The sequence below is a fragment of the Stegostoma tigrinum genome, chromosome X (genome assembly GCF_030684315.1).
Source record: "Stegostoma tigrinum isolate sSteTig4 chromosome X, sSteTig4.hap1, whole genome shotgun sequence".
Taxonomy (NCBI): Eukaryota; Metazoa; Chordata; class Chondrichthyes; order Orectolobiformes; family Stegostomatidae; genus Stegostoma; species Stegostoma tigrinum.
In genome coordinates, this window is record NC_081404.1 from 13,694,390 (window position 1) to 13,711,548 (window position 17,159).

The 17,159-nt window shown below is 48.2% G+C and overlaps 2 protein-coding genes across 2 annotated transcripts; both read left to right on the forward strand.

Moving 5' to 3' along the window:
- Window positions 1-377: 377 nt before the first annotated feature.
- On the forward strand, window positions 378-4,367 carry LOC132207524 (keratin, type II cytoskeletal 8-like). Its single transcript, XM_059643407.1, has 9 exons — window positions 378-940; window positions 1,064-1,272; window positions 1,641-1,701; window positions 1,792-1,887; window positions 2,022-2,186; window positions 2,275-2,400; window positions 2,730-2,950; window positions 3,358-3,407; window positions 3,907-4,367. The coding sequence occupies exons 1-9, from the start codon at window positions 476-478 to the stop codon at window positions 4,062-4,064; spliced, it is 1,551 nt and encodes a 516-aa protein (XP_059499390.1). The 5' UTR covers window positions 378-475; the 3' UTR covers window positions 4,065-4,367.
- Window positions 4,368-11,080: 6,713 nt separating this feature from the next.
- LOC132207526 (keratin, type II cytoskeletal 8-like) lies at window positions 11,081-15,073 on the forward strand. Its single transcript, XM_059643410.1, has 9 exons — window positions 11,081-11,648; window positions 11,772-11,980; window positions 12,349-12,409; window positions 12,500-12,595; window positions 12,730-12,894; window positions 12,983-13,108; window positions 13,438-13,658; window positions 14,066-14,115; window positions 14,613-15,073. Exons 1-9 carry the CDS (start codon window positions 11,184-11,186, stop codon window positions 14,768-14,770), a joined length of 1,551 nt encoding a protein of 516 aa, XP_059499393.1. The 5' UTR covers window positions 11,081-11,183; the 3' UTR covers window positions 14,771-15,073.
- Window positions 15,074-17,159: the final 2,086 nt, after the last annotated feature.

Sequence of the window (17,159 nt, forward strand, 5' to 3'; positions counted from 1 at the left end):
ACCCTTGCACGGAGCTGCACACTGCTTTCTCACCACAGTCACTGCCTATCGCCACAGCGGAAACAGCATGCACAGTACACAATGATCTGTCAAATAACGATGCGATGAAATTGACAAGGTAATGAACATGGACGATAACAGAACTTTGTGGATTTTCCACAGCCACACGCTGTTGCTCGTTCAAAGTGGCGAGCTAAGTAAAGAATCAGGTGTTGGCGCTCGGCAAAGGTGCAGGTCCCACCTCTCCTCCCCGGCCCAGGGGCACAGGGCGGCGGCTGGTTCCTCCCCTCTCCGGCTTGCTCCATTCTGGGCGGTTCCTTGTCAACAGACAGCCCCTTGGCCAACCCAGACTCACACGGACATAAAAGCAGCCGAGTCCGTCCTCAGCTCCACCGAGCCGTTCACTTTCTGACTGTGCTCTCTCTCTCTCTCTCTGTCTCTGCGAGTCTGTGTCTACGTCGTGAAAAACCTCGAAATGACATCGAAAATCATCAGCAGCACCACCAGCAGCACCTCCCGCAGCAGCAGGAGCCGAGGGGGAGGCCCAATTGGCGGAGCAGCCGGGTTTTCCACTGGACTGATCCTGTCGGGAAGCGGAGGGGGTGTTCGGGGACCCAGGAGCTCCCAAAGTGTCATCCTGAGACCGACACAGTCCGTTTCAAGCGCCCGAATCTCCCGAGGCTCGGTGTTGGGCTCCAGCAGATATGGTGGCGGCGGTGGATCGAGCTTCAGCCGAATAAGTGTCGGTGCGGCTGGTTTAGGCTCAATGGGCTACCGGGGATATGGGGGAGGTATGTCTCAAGGGCTGATCCAGAGAACCGCTGCCCTGGACCTGAGCACCCCTTTGCCTCAAATCGATACCACCCAGCGGGCTATCCGAGTGGAGGAGAGCAAGCAGCTTCAGGGACTCAATAACCAGTTCGCGGACTTCGTTGGCAAGGTAATGTTCAGTGCTGCCCAGGCGGGTGGGTTTGTCAAATGCGTCCTCCGTGTCGTTTTCTCTCGTGCCTTGTGGTGTCCGTCGCAACGTCTAACTATCTGTCTCTCCATCTCACCCCGCCAGGTTCGGTATTTGGAAAGGATCAATACTGAGCTGAATATCAAACTGAAACTTCTGCAGGATCAAGGCGAATACAAATCCAACATCGAGAGCATGTTCCAGGTCTACATTGACAATCTGAAGAAACAACTGGAGGCACTTGGCCAGGAGAAGCTGAGGTTCGAGGCAGACCTGGTCCAAATGCAAGCTCTGGTCGAGGACTATAAGGGCAAGTAAGTGAGCTGCAGCTGAGTTGAGTCACGGGTTGCTTCGGAGGCGGGTTCGTGTCCGAACCAAACAGAAATACCAGGGACAGAATGAGTTCGCTTTGCCAAACCGGTAGAATGACAGCTGACGGAATTGTCCGCAGCATTGCCATGTAGACCGAACCGAACTGCACAGGGCTGTGCCGCTTCTCGTCTGCGCGCTCGTTTGATTGAAGTGGGAGCACGGCTGATGCTTCCGACAACATCGTCTGACAGTGTGTGTCCTGTGTCGGGACGGAAAGGTAACGACGAGCGGAGACAGAGACAAAACAGGGACGGTGATAGGGATCAGGCTGAAAGACTGAGCATCGGTAAAACAATCTCTTTCGTTCCAGGTACGAAGATGAAATCAACAAGCGGACGGAAATGGAAAATGAGTTTGTCCTGGTCAAGAAGGTGACTTTTATAACGATGCGCGGTACAGATCTCCGTTTGCGGCGACTTTTGCTCACTTTTATCAATGCATTTCCTCCCTCTGCTCTTTAGGATGTTGATGACTCGTACATGAGCAAAGTGGAGCTGGAAGCTAAACTGGAAAGTCTGACAGATGAAATCGATTTCCTGCGGTCTATCTATGAAGAGGTAAACACGTGGCAATGCTCGGGCTGTTATCGTTTTCTGATCTGCTTTCCATTCGAGTCTCATGCAATGTAGCCCGAATGGTTTTCAATCACCTTGCAATCTTCATCCGCCTCCCCGCCCCCGCCCACATGTAGGAAATCCGGGAGCTGCAAGCCCAGATACAGAACACATGTGTCAATGTGCAATTGGAGGGCGGTCCGAAATTCGATGTCGAGGAGCTCCTCGCCAATGCCAGGAGGCAGTACGAAGCCTGCGCCCAGCAGAGCCGTGAGGAAGCGGAAACTTGGAAACAAACCAAGGTGAAGATTACGTGTCGCTGTCGCGTTCTTATCCAGCGGGCTGCAAAGTGAACTGTGGGACTAACGTGTTCCCAATGTCTGTTTGCAGATGCAGGAACTGGCCATGGCGTCTGGACAATGTGGCGATGATCTCAATATGCTGAAGTCAGAGATTAAACAGTCGACAGATCAAATCCGGAAACTGAAAGCATCCATCGATGCCCTGAAAAAGGAGGTAGGCAAAGGTGTGAAAGCGAACAGGGTATGGGAAACGGTTGTAAATATCTGTACGTCTCTTTTACTCTCTCTGTCTTACCTCTCTGTCCGACATTATTATCGGGAAGGCAATAAGGGGATAGGATCAGCTCAGCTGGGTTCTTTTCTGAACGCGTGGGGGGTCTGACTGCTGTCCTTTCCGATTGGAATCAGTGGCTGGCCAGTCACGCCGCCCTCCGCAAATCATTGCGCGGGGCGGGAGCGTTTTGCCTCGGTGTCGTTCTGAACACTGAGCTGACCCCAGTAAATACTGAAGAAACTGGCCGAATGAATATTTATGTTCCTCAGCGTCTGAAACTGGAAGATGCAATCCGAGAAGCAGAGGAACGCGGCGAGAATTCTCTGAAAGACTCTCGGATGAGGATTAGCGAACTGGAAGAGGCCATCTTGAGAGCCGGGCAAGAGCTTTCCAAACAAGCCAGGGAGTACGAACAGCTGGTGGGCATCAAGCTTGCACTGGACATTGAAATTGGGACCTACAAGAAAATGCTGGAGGGAGAGGAGGCAAGGTAAGATCAGGGCCAGTCGCTAATCGCAGCCATCACATTGAGTCCCGTGCTGGCAAATTGCAGTCCGTCCTTGCAGTTGACTGGTAGCTCTGGTCTCTGAGAATGGAATGGACTGCAGGCACTGGGAGTGACAATCACTTCATTATCTACATGTCCCGGGTAAAGGTCAGCTGTCCCGTTCCTCACGCTCCCATGGCCTGCTGGCCCCTGCTGCCTGTGACAGCAGCACCTAAAGACTGGGCACTTTGCCTGAGGCGAAGGAAGCTGACAGTGCGCTTTCATAAGTGCATCCCAGCAGATATCAGAGTCTCTGGGTGAGGGAGGAACTTGGGAAAACGGAGTGAAAGGGTGACTGTGATTTCCTGCAATTTCCTGCTGCGATCTGAGTGTGTTTCATTTCTCAACAGGATGGCAAGTGGGGTTAAAACCCTCAACATCCAGCAAGTCCAGAGCCAAGGTAAGAGAATTTGCGGTCCAAGTGAAGTGTGATGATTCTTTCTGGTCAGGTTCTGCTCAGCTTCATTCCAATCAGCCATCATCATTTCCCACCTTCAACATCAGATGCTTGTATCATTTGGCCTTGTCAAATGATCGGTAATCACCAGCCCTTGCCAGCCTTCTTCACATCCCTGATTGACATCACCCAACCAGCTTTCAGTTCATGAGGCTCCAATTCCAAGAATTCCTTCTGTCAGCATTTCCTTCATTCTCCTTCCCAGTCGCCTCCTTCAAGGGCTAGATTTTCCGCATGCTTTTTCTCATCGTCCTGATGGATTTATAGGGTTTCAAATTGTTTCTTGGAGAAAGCGGCTGCAAAACATCTAGGCCTGTCGTACTTTGCGAAAGATACAACACAAATTGAGTTACTTTATCATTTTGCAATTATACTTTCAATTGTAGCACCAAGATGACAAGAAAAGTTTTTTTTTCTCTCTCTCTCTCTGCCCCTTTGACAGGTGGTTTGCAGCAAGGCTTGGGTTGGGGAGCTGGATCATCTTCCTATGAGACCTCACTCAGTTCAAGTGGCTCATACGCGAGCAACAGAGCGACGGTGGGTGGACGAACCACGTATGAGGTGTCGAGCACAGGACTCAGTCAACAAGGGATCATTTGAAACCATCAGTGCCTCCCAGCCGTTCATTGTCAGAGGTTATACTTTCCCTCAGTACTGTTTTTAGAGCGGTGGTTGACATCTTTATATTCACTTCATGTCTGCTACTCGGAATGACTGCATTAACCTGTTCACGTTTCATACTTAAATGACATGAAGTATACAGCGACATCTTCATCAGTTTACAAAATAAAGTAAACTTTGTGAAAGTTTGGGTTTGTGGGAAATGCAGTCAGGACGTTCACACTGTATTTGTTGGTATCTTTAAAATGGGAATTAAAGCAAAGCTTTCGCTGTTGAACTCTGTTTCACTTTGATGTGTAATTTTGTTCGTTGATTTACCTTATGGCATTGCTGTCCGGCTGAATAAACGTGTAAACTGCACAACTCGATTGCTTTTTGAACAGCACAATGTTAAATGAATGAAAAGGACAATGCTCATCCATTGTTGTGTAATTCAAGAAGTGCCCACTCCAATATCGTTACATTTCCACAAGTATGATGACACGTAGAAAGACGTCTTTGTAGTTAGCATGTCGGCACAAATACCCCAACACTGAAAATAAGCTGTCAGCCGTGAATGAAACTATTCAGTCCAACATCAGTGAAACCACTGTTGTGAATCTGACCAGATTCCCTCAAAATATTTTACCAAGTTATCTAGACCTTCACTCGTTCTGATCAGAAATGTAAATATAATGTGTGTCTCAAATGAACTACGACTGATCAAACCACATGATGTTAAGCTCTACTTAAAATACAACCAAGGAAGGAAGCATTTGGAATAACAACTGTATTGGAAATCTTCATAGAAGAATAAATACAGTAATTATTACTTACTTCCTGTGCCAATACAGAAGCATCCCATAAGCAACATCCATTGGGTAAAGGGAAAATTCAGGCACAGATTCTCACACACATTTCTCCAGTCTAGGAGGGAAATATCACCCGGAGAAAATACAAAGAACGTAGCGACCCGGAGACATTCACTCAAGCTCCCAACTCTGTTGAGACTCCAACAGCTTCTGATGCTGCATGAGAAAGTCCCGAAATCTATAGACAATAGCTACTGGAATCGGCCATTCGGCACTTCGAGCCACCACCCGCATTCGTTATGATCATGGCTGATCATCCACAGTCAGTATCCTGTTCCTGCCTTCTCCCCATAACCCTGGATTCCACTGTCTTTAAGAGCTAATATCTATCTCTTTCTTGAAAGCATCCAGAGAGTTGGCCTCCACTGCCTTCTTGGGCAGAGCATTCCATATATCCACCAGTCTCTGGCGAAAGAAGTTTCTCCTCAACTCTGTTCTAAATGGCCTAGCCCTTATTTTTAAACTGTGTCCTCTGGTTCTGGACTCACCCGTCAGCGGAAACATGCTTCCTGCCTCCAAAGTCTCCAATCCCTGAATAAACTTATACGCCTCAATCAGATCCCCTCTCATCATTCTCAGCTCAAGTGTATACAAGCACAGTCGCTCCAATCTTTCAACATCCGATAGTCCCGCCATTCTGGGAATTGACCTCGTGAGCCTACACTGTACTCCCTCAATAGCAACAATGTCCTTCCTCAAATTTGGAGACCAAAACTGAACACAAAACTCCAGGTGCACTCTCACCAGGGCCCTGTACAGCTGCAGAAGGACCTCTTTGCTCCTATACTCAATTCCTCTTGTTATGAAGGCCAGCATGTAATTAGCTTTCTTCACTGCCTGCTGTACCTGCATGCTTGCTTTCATTGGCTAATTGACAAGAACACCTAGGTCTCGTTGTACTTCCCCTTTACCGAAATTGACTCCATGGAGGTAGTAATCTGCCTTCCTGTTCTTGCCACCAAAGTGTATAACTGCACATTTATCCACATTAAACTGCATCTGCCATGCATCCGTCCACTCAACCAGCTTGTCCAAGTCACCCTGTATTCTCAAAACATCCTCCTCACATTTCACACTGCCACCCAACTTTGTGTCATCTGCAAATTTGCTAATGTTACTTTTAATGCCTTCATCTATATCATTAATATATATCGTAAACAGCTGCGGTCCCAGCACCGAATCTTGTGGTACCCCACAGATCACTGTCTGTAATTCCGAAAGGGACCTGTTTATCACTACACTTTGCTTCCTGTCAGCCAGCCAATTTTCAGTCCAACTCAGTATTTTGCCCCCAATACCATGTGCCCTAATTTTGTTCACCAATCTCCGATGTGGGACTTTATCAAAGGCTTTCTGAAAGTACATCCACTGTTTCTCCCTTAACCCTCTTCAGAGATACATTCTCCAAAAAATCCAGAAGATTAGTCAAGCACGATTTCCCCTTCGTAAATCCATGCTGACTCTGACCGATTCTGTTCCTGCTATCCAAATGAATCGTAATTTCATCTTTTATAATTGACTCCAGTATCTTTCCCACCACTGACGTCAGGCTAACCGGTCTATCATTTCCTCTTTTCCCTCTCCCTCCTTTCTTGAAAAGTGCGACAACATTTGCCAGCCTCTAATTCACAGGAACTGATACTGAATCTATAGAACCTTGGAACATAATTACCAACGAGTCCACAATTTCTAGAGCCACCTCCTGAAGTACCGTGGGATGCACACCATCAGGTCCCGGGGACTTATCGGCCTTCAGACCGAACAGTCTATCCAACACCTTTTCCTGCCTAAGAGAAATACCCTTCAGTTCGTCCACTACCCTAGGTCCTTCAGCCACTATTGCATCTGGGAGATTTCTTGTGTCTTGCCGAGTGAAGACAGATCTAAAGTACCTATTCAACTCTTCCTCCATTTCCTTGTTCCCCATTTTCAATTCACCCGTTTCTGACTTCATGGCCCAATTTCAGTCTGAACCATTTTTTTTTCTTTTCACATCGCTAAAAAAGCTTTTACTATCCTCCTTTATATTTTTGGCCAGTTTTCTTTCATAGCTCATTTTTTCACTGTTTATTGCCTTTTTACTGATCGGCTGTTGCTCTTTAAAAGCTTCCCAGTCCTCCAGCTTCCCACTCATCTTAGCTATGTTATACTTCTCTCTTATCTTTATGCAGTCCTTAACTTGACTCGTCAGCCATGAGCTGATCCTGCACCTTCTGCATGATATCCAGAAATACCTGCCACTGTTGTTCCACTGCCATCCGTGCGAGGGGATTGTACTATTGAACTTTGGCCAGCTCCTCCCATATAGCTGCATAGTTCCCTTCATTCAACTCAATGCTGACACATCCGGAACGGACCCCACCTCTTCAGGCTTTATTTTTTTCAAAATCCAAGACTTTATCACCTGTTTACTAAAAAGGGTCTTGATGAGCCAGCTCCAAACCTCTGCCTTACAATGTCTCCGAGAGCACACAGGACAAAATAACCTCTTCAAATGACAGCACACCATTCAGTACACCACCGCCGAAACCGCTCAGTTCACACTCACGGAAACTAATGAGTGCACCATCCTTGAAAGCACCCCGGCACCATCACTGAAACTGCGCAATACCCCAGTATTGATACATCCTGGCTGTCAATTAGCTGAGTCGGCTGGGCAGTTGTTTTGCGATGCAGATTGATGGCAGCAGCACGCGTCGAGCCCGTGCAGTGCCTGCGACCACCTTGCCGATCCTGCCTTCTCAAGCTTCCGTCTTGCCTGAGGCATGGTGACCCGCTGGTTAAGCTGACAACCAGTTTTCCCTCACTGTATTGCAGGCACTTTCCGCCCGAACTGTGTGAGCCGGCACTGCACGCACACCTAGTTTGAAGGCAAGACAGCAGAGTAACATTTCTGTCTTTTGCAATGATGTGTTCAATGATTGCAATTCTCTGGTTTTGCGAGACTGTGTCGAGGCACAGAAGCAAACATGTTGGTGCTGATAACACACATCCATATCCCGACATGATGTTGCATGGTGTGCATTGAGGAAGTGCTGCACCATGAGCAGACAAACGGAAGTCGCTGCTGCATGCAATATTCACAGATCTGCTGCACAGACATTAGTTTTGCGTCACAAGGATTTTTAGGGCTCCCGTTCCGTCTTTCGTGACATGGTCAAGGTGCTTCCGCTAAGTCGTTGGTTTGCGCTCAGTGGACAGATGGCCACCGGGTCAAAGCAGGATGAGTTTGCAGCTGCATGACACCTTCACTTTCTGGCTGTGTGTATAATGCTGTTCCCTTTTGAACAGTCTCACGTGGCCGCGATACGCAGCACCCTCCCTGACAGGACCCAGCACCAACGGCAACAGCTTTGGGTCTGGCCTCAGACATTTCCATTCCCATTGAGCACTTGTGCTTTTCGGCAAAATGGAAGCTACAAATGGCAGCTCTTTCAGACGTGCGTTCTGTGTGTCTAACTGAGTCTGCACCTGCCCACTTATCCCCCGAGCTGCAAGGATATCTGGTCAATAGGTCAGCATTTCCGGGGAACCGACACTTTCCCATTCACATCCAGCCTTCCGCGGATTATCGTCTCCCCACTGATATATTCAGCTGTCCCCCAGGGCCTTTTCACTTTTCTCATCACCATTATGTTCGTAGCCCTTTTCCCGCAGCACTGGCAACCGAATACCCGCCACCTAACCTTGACTTTCTGTGGATGGACACCTCACATTGACCGTGGTGCACCACTTCAGCTGCTTCGCTGTGCAGCCCTGATCAATGAGTGACCAGAACCCTGACTGATACTTCTGCAGCTCTGCTACTCTGTTCCTGTGTCTCGCTGGACTGATTGCAATGGATCCACGCGGCTGACCATAGCCAACTCTCCAGGCTGCACTGCTATGGGCCACCGAACCGTCAGCACTCTAAGCGCCTCACACCTTGCCCAAGCCCCTGGACTGATATCATAGACAGCCCAGAACTTTACAAATTCCAAAGGGGTTATTAATGTCGCCAGATTGCACACCTTCCAATTATACCGTTTTGGTACTGCAACGCATTCTTTGCCTTGCATCACAGCGGCATCCACTAGCTCCCTCAGGCTTCATTCTGCCTTATTTATTTACTTTTATTGTAAATAATCAACACTGCTGCTCCCAATGAGCTCATTATAACACTGTAGTGAAGTTTTCTAATATTCACGAAGCCTTACAATCCCTGAAACATCTGTTCAATTTAAACAGTGGTGAACAAAATACTCAACGTCCCCATTTGACTGGAATGTCACCATTTATTTAACCGTGTGTTTGGGGGTTTGGTGGTTGTACAATGTGGTGGGTGTAATGGTGCACAGCGCTCAATTCCCATGGGCTCTCTGCCCGCTCTCACGCAATCTTCCATTGCTAATTTTCATGAGACTGCCCAAGTCAGAAAAGCAGCTCGTCGCTCTCTCCAAACTCCGTCATTCACCAAATTCCAAGGTCCAGATCGTGTTGCAAGTTGCACTCAGTGACCAGCTGCCTTCCAATCTCATTGATTTCCAGAAACTGCGATTAAGATCATTCGTGGGTGGGAGCCTGAGACTTGCTTGCTGGTCTGGCCATATCCAAGATTCAGACGCGACCAGAAAAGCTGCAAACTGATCATAGAACATAAAACATAGAACATTACAGCACAGTACAGGCCCTTCGGACCTCGATGTTGTGCAGACCTGTCATACCGATCTTCAGCCCATCTAACCGACACTATTCCATGTACGTCCATATGCTTGTCCAATGACGACTTAAATGTACCTAAAGTTGGCGAATCTACTGCCGTTGCAGGCAAAGCCTTCCTTTCCCTTACTATTCTCTGAGTAAAGAAACTACCTCTGACATCTGTCCCATATCTTTCACCCCTCAATTTCAAGCTATGCCCCCTCGTGCTCGCCGTCACCATCCTAGGAAAAAGGCTCTCCCTATCCACCCTATCTAACTCTCTGATTAGTTGATATGTTTGAATTAAGTCACCTCTCAACCGTCTTCTCTCTGATGAAAACAGCCTCAAGTCCCTCAGCCTTACCTCGTAAGACCTTCCCTCCATACCAGGCAACATCCTAGTAAATCTCCTCTGCACCCTTTCCAGAGCTTCCACCTCCTTCTTACAATGCGGTGACCAGGACTGTTCACAAACTGCACTGTAAAGTTCGTTGTGTATATTCAGACGCTGTGACACGACTGTGCAGCAAGTAGGACTGCAACTCAGGCCTCCTTACTCAGAGCTAGGGACATTCCCACCACATCACCAAAGCGCTGAACTTTCCATTTGATGCTGCTTGTGGAAGAGAAGGCGCTGGAGATCCTGTGAATTCACCCGTTTCACCAGTTGGTGGAGCCTCTGGAACACAGTCCTCGGGAACTGCGCGACTGTGCAAAGGGGATCGTTCCAAGCGCCTCTCACACACTTCTTGCTCGCTGCATCCTGTCACCCGCACCCCCCAACAAGCACCAAACCAACTCAGCGCTCGAACGCTGTCAGCAAGGCACTTAACAACTTCGAATCATACGTTCAACATCAGAAACACGATCCAAGAGGCAGATTTTTATGTTCAAAATGTATTCGAAGAAAGGCACGCACTATTTGGGAGGAGACAGTGGCGAATGTGCAAAGAGGGCAGAGGTGGAGGAATGCCCAGAATGTCTGAGGGTTGGAGGGAGCCCAAACAGGGAGAAAGAAAAGTGGGTTCGGGACCAGAAGGAGTGTCCGAACATGGAGGGGTGCGCGGGTCGACCGGGATTTGCGAAATCCCGGCTATGAAGTGAATGGGGAAAGCTGGATGTGGGTAATGGGTTGGCAAAGGGGTGACCATTCAGGAGAAGATGCGGTTGAAGCAGGGACTGCCCAGTTGAGAAAAGGCCTGAAACAGCTGACGATGTAAAATGGGGTGGTGGTTAGGAGGAGTGGGCGGTGTTGGAGAACCTTGGACTGATTGCAAGTGGCGAGCTAAGCAAAGAATCAGGTGTTGGCGCTCGGCAAAGGTGCAGGTCCCACCTCTCCTCCCCGGCCCAGGGGCACAGGGCGGCGGCTGGTTCCTCCCCTCTCCGGCTTGCTCCATTCTGGGCGGTTCCTTGTCAACAGACAGCCCCTTGGCCAACCCAGACTCACACGGACATAAAAGCAGCCGAGTCCGTCCTCAGCTCCACCGAGCCGTTCACGTTCTGACTGTGCTCTCTCTCTCTCTCTCTGTCTCTGCGAGTCTGTGTCTACGTCGTGAAAAACCTCGAAATGACATCGAAAATCATCAGCAGCACCACCAGCAGCACCTCCCGCAGCAGCAGGAGCCGAGGGGGAGGCCCAATTGGCGGAGCAGCCGGGTTTTCCACTGGACTGATCCTGTCGGGAAGCGGAGGGGGTGTTCGGGGACCCAGGAGCTCCCAAAGTGTCATCCTGAGACCGACACAGTCCGTTTCAAGCGCCCGAATCTCCCGAGGCTCGGTGTTGGGCTCCAGCAGATATGGTGGCGGCGGTGGATCGAGCTTCAGCCGAATAAGTGTCGGTGCGGCTGGTTTAGGCTCAATGGGCTACCGGGGATATGGGGGAGGTATGTCTCAAGGGCTGATCCAGAGAACCGCTGCCCTGGACCTGAGCACCCCTTTGCCTCAAATCGATACCACCCAGCGGGCTATCCGAGTGGAGGAGAGCAAGCAGCTTCAGGGACTCAATAACCAGTTCGCGGACTTCGTTGGCAAGGTAATGTTCAGTGCTGTCCAGGCGAGTGGGTTTGTCAAATACGTCCTCCGTGTCGTTTTCTCTCGTGCCTTGTGGTGTCCGTCGCAACGTCTAACTATCTGTCTCTCCATCTCACCCCGCCAGGTTCGGTATTTGGAAAGGATCAATACTGAGCTGAATATCAAACTGAAACTTCTGCAGGATCAAGGCGAATACAAATCCAACATCGAGAGCATGTTCCAGGTCTACATTGACAATCTGAAGAAACAACTGGAGGCACTTGGCCAGGAGAAGCTGAGGTTCGAGGCAGACCTGGTCCAAATGCAAGCTCTGGTCGAGGACTATAAGGGCAAGTAAGTGAGCTGCAGCTGAGTTTAGTCACGGGTTGCTTCGGAGGCGGGTTCGTGTCCGAACCAAACAGAAATACCAGGGACAGAATGAGTTCGCTTTGCCAAACCGGTAGAATGACAGCTGACGGAATTGTCCGCAGCATTGCCATGTAGACCGAACCGAACTGCACAGGGCTGTGCCGCTTCTCGTCTGCGCGCTCGTTTGATTGAAGTGGGAGCACGGCTGATGCTTCCGACAACATCGTCTGACAGTGTGTGTCTTGTGTCGGAACCGAAAGGTAACGACTAGCGGAGACAGAGACAAAACAGGGACGGTGATAGGGATCAGGCTGAAAGACTGAGCATCGGTAAAACAATCTCTTTCGTTCCAGGTACGAAGATGAAATCAACAAGCGGACGGAAATGGAAAATGAGTTTGTCCTGGTCAAGAAGGTGACTTTTATAACGATGCGCGGTACAGATCCCCGTTTGCGGCGACTTTTGCTCACTTTTATCAATGCATTTCCTCCCTCTGCTCTTTAGGATGTTGATGACTCGTACATGAGCAAAGTGGAGCTGGAAGCTAAACTGGAAGGTCTGACAGATGAAATCGATTTCCTGCGGTCTATCTATGAAGAGGTAAACACGTGGCAATGCTCGGGCTGTTATCGTTTTCTGATCTGCTTTCCATTCGAGTCTCATGCAATGTAGCCCGAATGGTTTTCAATCACCTTGCAATCTTCATCCGCCTCCCCGCCCCCGCCCACATGTAGGAAATCCGGGAGCTGCAAGCCCAGATACAGAACACATGTGTCAATGTGCAATTGGAGGGCGGTCCGAAATTCGATGTCGAGGAGCTCCTCGCCAATGCCAGGAGGCAGTACGAAGCCTGCGCCCAGCAGAGCCGCGAGGAAGCGGAAACTTGGAAACAAACCAAGGTGAAGATTACGTGTCGCTGTCGCGTTCTTATCCAGCGGGCTGCAAAGTGAACTGTGGGACTAACGTGTTCCCAATGTCTGTTTGCAGATGCAGGAACTGGCCATGGCGTCTGGACAATGTGGCGATGATCTCAATATGCTGAAGTCAGAGATTAAACAGTCGACAGATCAAATCCGGAAACTGAAAGCATCCATCGATGCCCTGAAAAAGGAGGTAGGCAAAGGTGTGAAAGCGAACAGGGTATGGGAAACGGTTGTAAATATCTGTACGTCTCTTTTACTCTCTCTGTCTTACCTCTCTGTCCGACATTATTATCGGGAAGGCAATAAGGGGATAGGATCAGCTCGGCTGGGTTCTTTTCTGACAACGTGGGGGGTCTGACTGCTGTCCTTTCCGATTGGAATCAGTGGCTGGCCAGTCACGCCGTCCTCCGCAAATCATTGCGCGGGGCGGGAGCGTTTTGCCTCGGTGTCGTTCTGAACACTGAGCTGACCCCAGTAAATACTGAAGAAACTGGCCGAATGAATATTTATGTTCCTCAGCGTCTGAAACTGGAAGATGCAATCCGAGAAGCAGAGGAACGCGGCGAGAATTCTCTGAAAGACTCTCGGATGAGGATTAGCGAACTGGAAGAGGCCATCTTGAGAGCCGGGCAAGAGCTTTCCAAACAAGCCAGGGAGTACGAACAGCTGGTGGGCATCAAGCTTGCACTGGACATTGAAATTGGGACCTACAAGAAAATGCTGGAGGGAGAGGAGGCAAGGTAAGATCAGGGCCAGTCGCTAATCGCAGCCATCACATTGAGTCCCGTGCTGGCAAATTGCAGTCCGTCCTTGCAGTTGACTGGTAGCTCTGGTCTCTGAGAATGGAATGGACTGCAGGCACTGGGAGTGACAATCACTTCATTATCTACATGTCCCGGGTAAAGGTCAGCTGTCCCGTTCCTCACGCTCCCATGGCCTGCTGGCCCCTGCTGCCTGTGACAGCAGCACCTAAAGACTGGGCACTTTGCCTGAGGCGAAGGAAGCTGACAGTGCCCTTTCAGAAGTGCATCCCAGCAGATGTCAGAGTCTCTGGGTGAGGGAGGAACTTGGGAAAACGGAGTGAAAGGGTGACTGTGATTTCCTGCAATTTCCTGCTGCGATCTGAGTGTGTTTCATTTCTCAACAGGATGGCAAGTGGGGTTAAAACCCTCAACATCCAGCAAGTCCAGAGCCAAGGTAAGAGAATTTGCGGTCCAAGTGAAGTGTGATGATTCTTTCTGGTCAGGTTCTGCTCAGCTTCATTCCAATCAGCCATCATCATTTCCCACCTTCAACATCAGATGCTTGTATCATTTGGCCTTGTCAAATGATCGGTAATCACCAGCCCTTGCCAGCCTACTTCACATCCCTGATTGACATCACCCAACCAGCTTTCAGTTCATGAGGCTCCAATTCTAAGAATTCCGTCTGTCAGCATTTCCTTCATTCTCCTTCCCAGTCGCCTCCTTCAAGGGCTAGATTTTCCGCATGCTTTTTCTCATCGTCCTGATGGATTTATAGGGTTTCAAATTGTTTCTTGGAGAAAGCGGCTGCAAAACATCTAGGGCTGTCGTACTTTGCGAAAGATACAACACAAATTGAGTTACTTTATCATTTTGCAATTATACTTTCAATTGTAGCACCAAGATGACAAGAAAAGTTTTTTTTTTTCTCTCTCTGTGCCCCTTTGACAGGTGGTTTGCAACAAGGCTTGGGTTGGGGAGCTGGATCATCTTCCTATGAGACCTCACTGAGTTCAAGTGGCTCGTACGCGAGCAACAGAGCGACGGTGGGTGGACGAACCACGTATGAGGTGTCGAGCACAGGACTCAGTCAACAAGGGATCATTTGAAACCATCAGTGCCTCCCAGCCGTTCATTGTCAGAGGTTATACTTTCCCTCAGTACTGTTTTTAGAGCGGTGGTTGACATCTTTATATTCACTTCATGTCTGCTACTCGGAATGACTGCATTAACCTGTTCACGTTTCATACTTAAATGACATGAAGTCTACAGCGACATCTTCATCAGTTGACAAAATAAAGTAAACTTTGTGAAAGTTTGGGTTTGTGGGAAATGCAGTCAGGACGTTCACACTGTATTTGTTGGTATCTTTAAAATGGGAATTAAAGCAAAGCTTTCGCTGTTGAACTCTGTTTCACTTTGATGTGTAATTTTGTTCGTTGATTTACCTTATGGCATTGCTGTCCGGCTGAATAAACGTGTAAACTGCACAACTCGATTGCTTTTTGAGCAGCACAATGTTAAATGAATGAAAAGGACAATGCTCATCCATTGTTGTGTAATTCAAGAAGTGCCCACTCCAATATCGTTACATTTCCACAAGTATGATGACACGTAGAAAGACGTCTTTGTAGTTAGCATGTCGGCACAAATACCCCAACACTGAAAATAAGCTGTCAGCCTGAATGAAACTATTCAGTCCAACATCAGTGAAACCACTGTTGTGAATCTGACCAGATTCCCTCAAAATATTTTACCAACTTATCTAGACCTTCACTCGTTCTGATCAGAAATGTAAATATAATGTGTGTGTCCCAAATGAACTACGACTCATCAAACCACATGATGTTAAGCTCTACTTAAAATACAACCAAGGAAGGAAGCATTTGGAATAACAACTGTATTGGAAATCTTCATAGAAGAATAAATACAGTAATTATTACTTACTTCCTTATAGAGATTTATAAAATCATGAGGGGCATGGATCGGGTGAATACCCAAAGTTTTTTCCCTAGGGTGGGGGAAGTTCAAAACTTTAAGGTGAAAGGGGAAAGATATTGAAGGGACCTCAGGGGAACGTCTTCACGCAGAGGGTGATGCGTGTTATGGAATGAGCTACCGGAAGAGGTGGTGGTGGCTGGAACAATTGCAACATTTAAAAGGCATTTGGATGGATATATGAATGAGGGGTGCTGGCAAATGGGACTAGATTAATTTAGCATATCTGGGCAGCATGCACATAGGGAAGGGGCCAAATCAAAATATGGAGCGGGAAGGGGAGATGAGGCACTCTAACCGCTGCTATGTCTACTTTTCTCTAAAGACACTAGAATATTGGTGAACACCTATCCAAGTACACCTAGGCATGAATGTAACTGCAGGCAGGAGTGATATGGACCAGTCAACAGTTGACAACGACAACAACAACGCTGGAAAAGCTCAGCAGGTCTGAAAAAGACAATGTTGACGTGAAGAATATTGAGATACAGGCTATTAGACTAGATGGGATTAAGGTTCACAAGGAGGAAGTGTTAGCAATTCTGGAATATGTGAAAATAGATAAGTCCCTGGGCCTGATGGGATGTATCCTAGGATTCTCTGGGAAGCTAGGGAGGAGATTGTAGAGCCAGAGAGATAGTAGGAACTGCCGATGTTGGAGAATCTGAGATAACACTGTGTGAAGCTGGATGAACACAGTGGACCAAGCAGCATCAGAGGAACTGGAAAGCTTGACATTTTGGGTCGGGACCCTTCTTCTGTTCACAATAATCCATACATGATCTGACCACAGCCTTATACAGCCTTAGCAAAACATCTCTGCTACTATATTCTGGCACTTGAAATGAATGCCAACATTGTATTTGCCTTCCTAACTGCCAACTGAACTTGCATGTTAACCGTTAGGGAATCCTGCACTAACACTCATAAATGACTTTATGCTTCAGATTTCCAATGCCTTTCCCCAATTTATGAAACAGTCTACTTTTATTTATTTTACCAAAGTGCATAGTATCACGTTTTCCCACATTGGATTCTATCTCCCACTTCTTTGCCCATTCTCTTAGTCTCTCCAGGACCTTTGCAGCCTGCCTTCTGCAACTGTATTCGGGTCACCTGCAAATTTAGCAACAGTGCCCTCAGCTGTTTTGTCCAAATCGTATATTGTGGATAGTTGTGATCCCTACAGGACTCCACTAGTCATCAGCTGAAAAAGATCCGTTTATCTTCACTCACTGCTTTCTGCCACTCACATTCTATCCATGCCAGTACCTTGCGCCAACACATGGGGCCTTATTTTATTTAGCAAGCTCCTGCATGGTACCTTGTCAAAAGCTTTCTGGAAATCCAAATAGATCACACCCCGGCTCTCTTTTGTCTAATTTGCTCCTCAAAGAATTCTAACAGAATTGTCAGGTGTGACTTCCCCTTAATGAAACCAAGCTGACTCAGCTGTATTTTCCCATGCACTTACAAGTACTCTGCAAACTCATCCTTAAG

Bases quoted from the DNA above. Each gene is read 5' to 3' on its own strand.
- LOC132207526 (XM_059643410.1), top strand. From the start codon at position 11,184: ATGACATCGAAAATCATCAGCAGCACCACCAGCAGCACCTCCCGCAGC. The intron at 12,410-12,499 runs GTGACTTTTATA...TCTGCTCTTTAG, and splicing joins AGTTTGTCCTGGTCAAGAAG to GATGTTGATGACTCGTACAT. The intron at 13,659-14,065 runs GTAAGATCAGGG...ATTTCTCAACAG, and splicing joins CTGGAGGGAGAGGAGGCAAG to GATGGCAAGTGGGGTTAAAA.
- LOC132207524 (XM_059643407.1), top strand. From the start codon at position 476: ATGACATCGAAAATCATCAGCAGCACCACCAGCAGCACCTCCCGCAGC. The intron at 941-1,063 runs GTAATGTTCAGT...TCACCCCGCCAG, and splicing joins TCGCGGACTTCGTTGGCAAG to GTTCGGTATTTGGAAAGGAT. The intron at 3,408-3,906 runs GTAAGAGAATTT...CCCCTTTGACAG, and splicing joins CCAGCAAGTCCAGAGCCAAG to GTGGTTTGCAGCAAGGCTTG.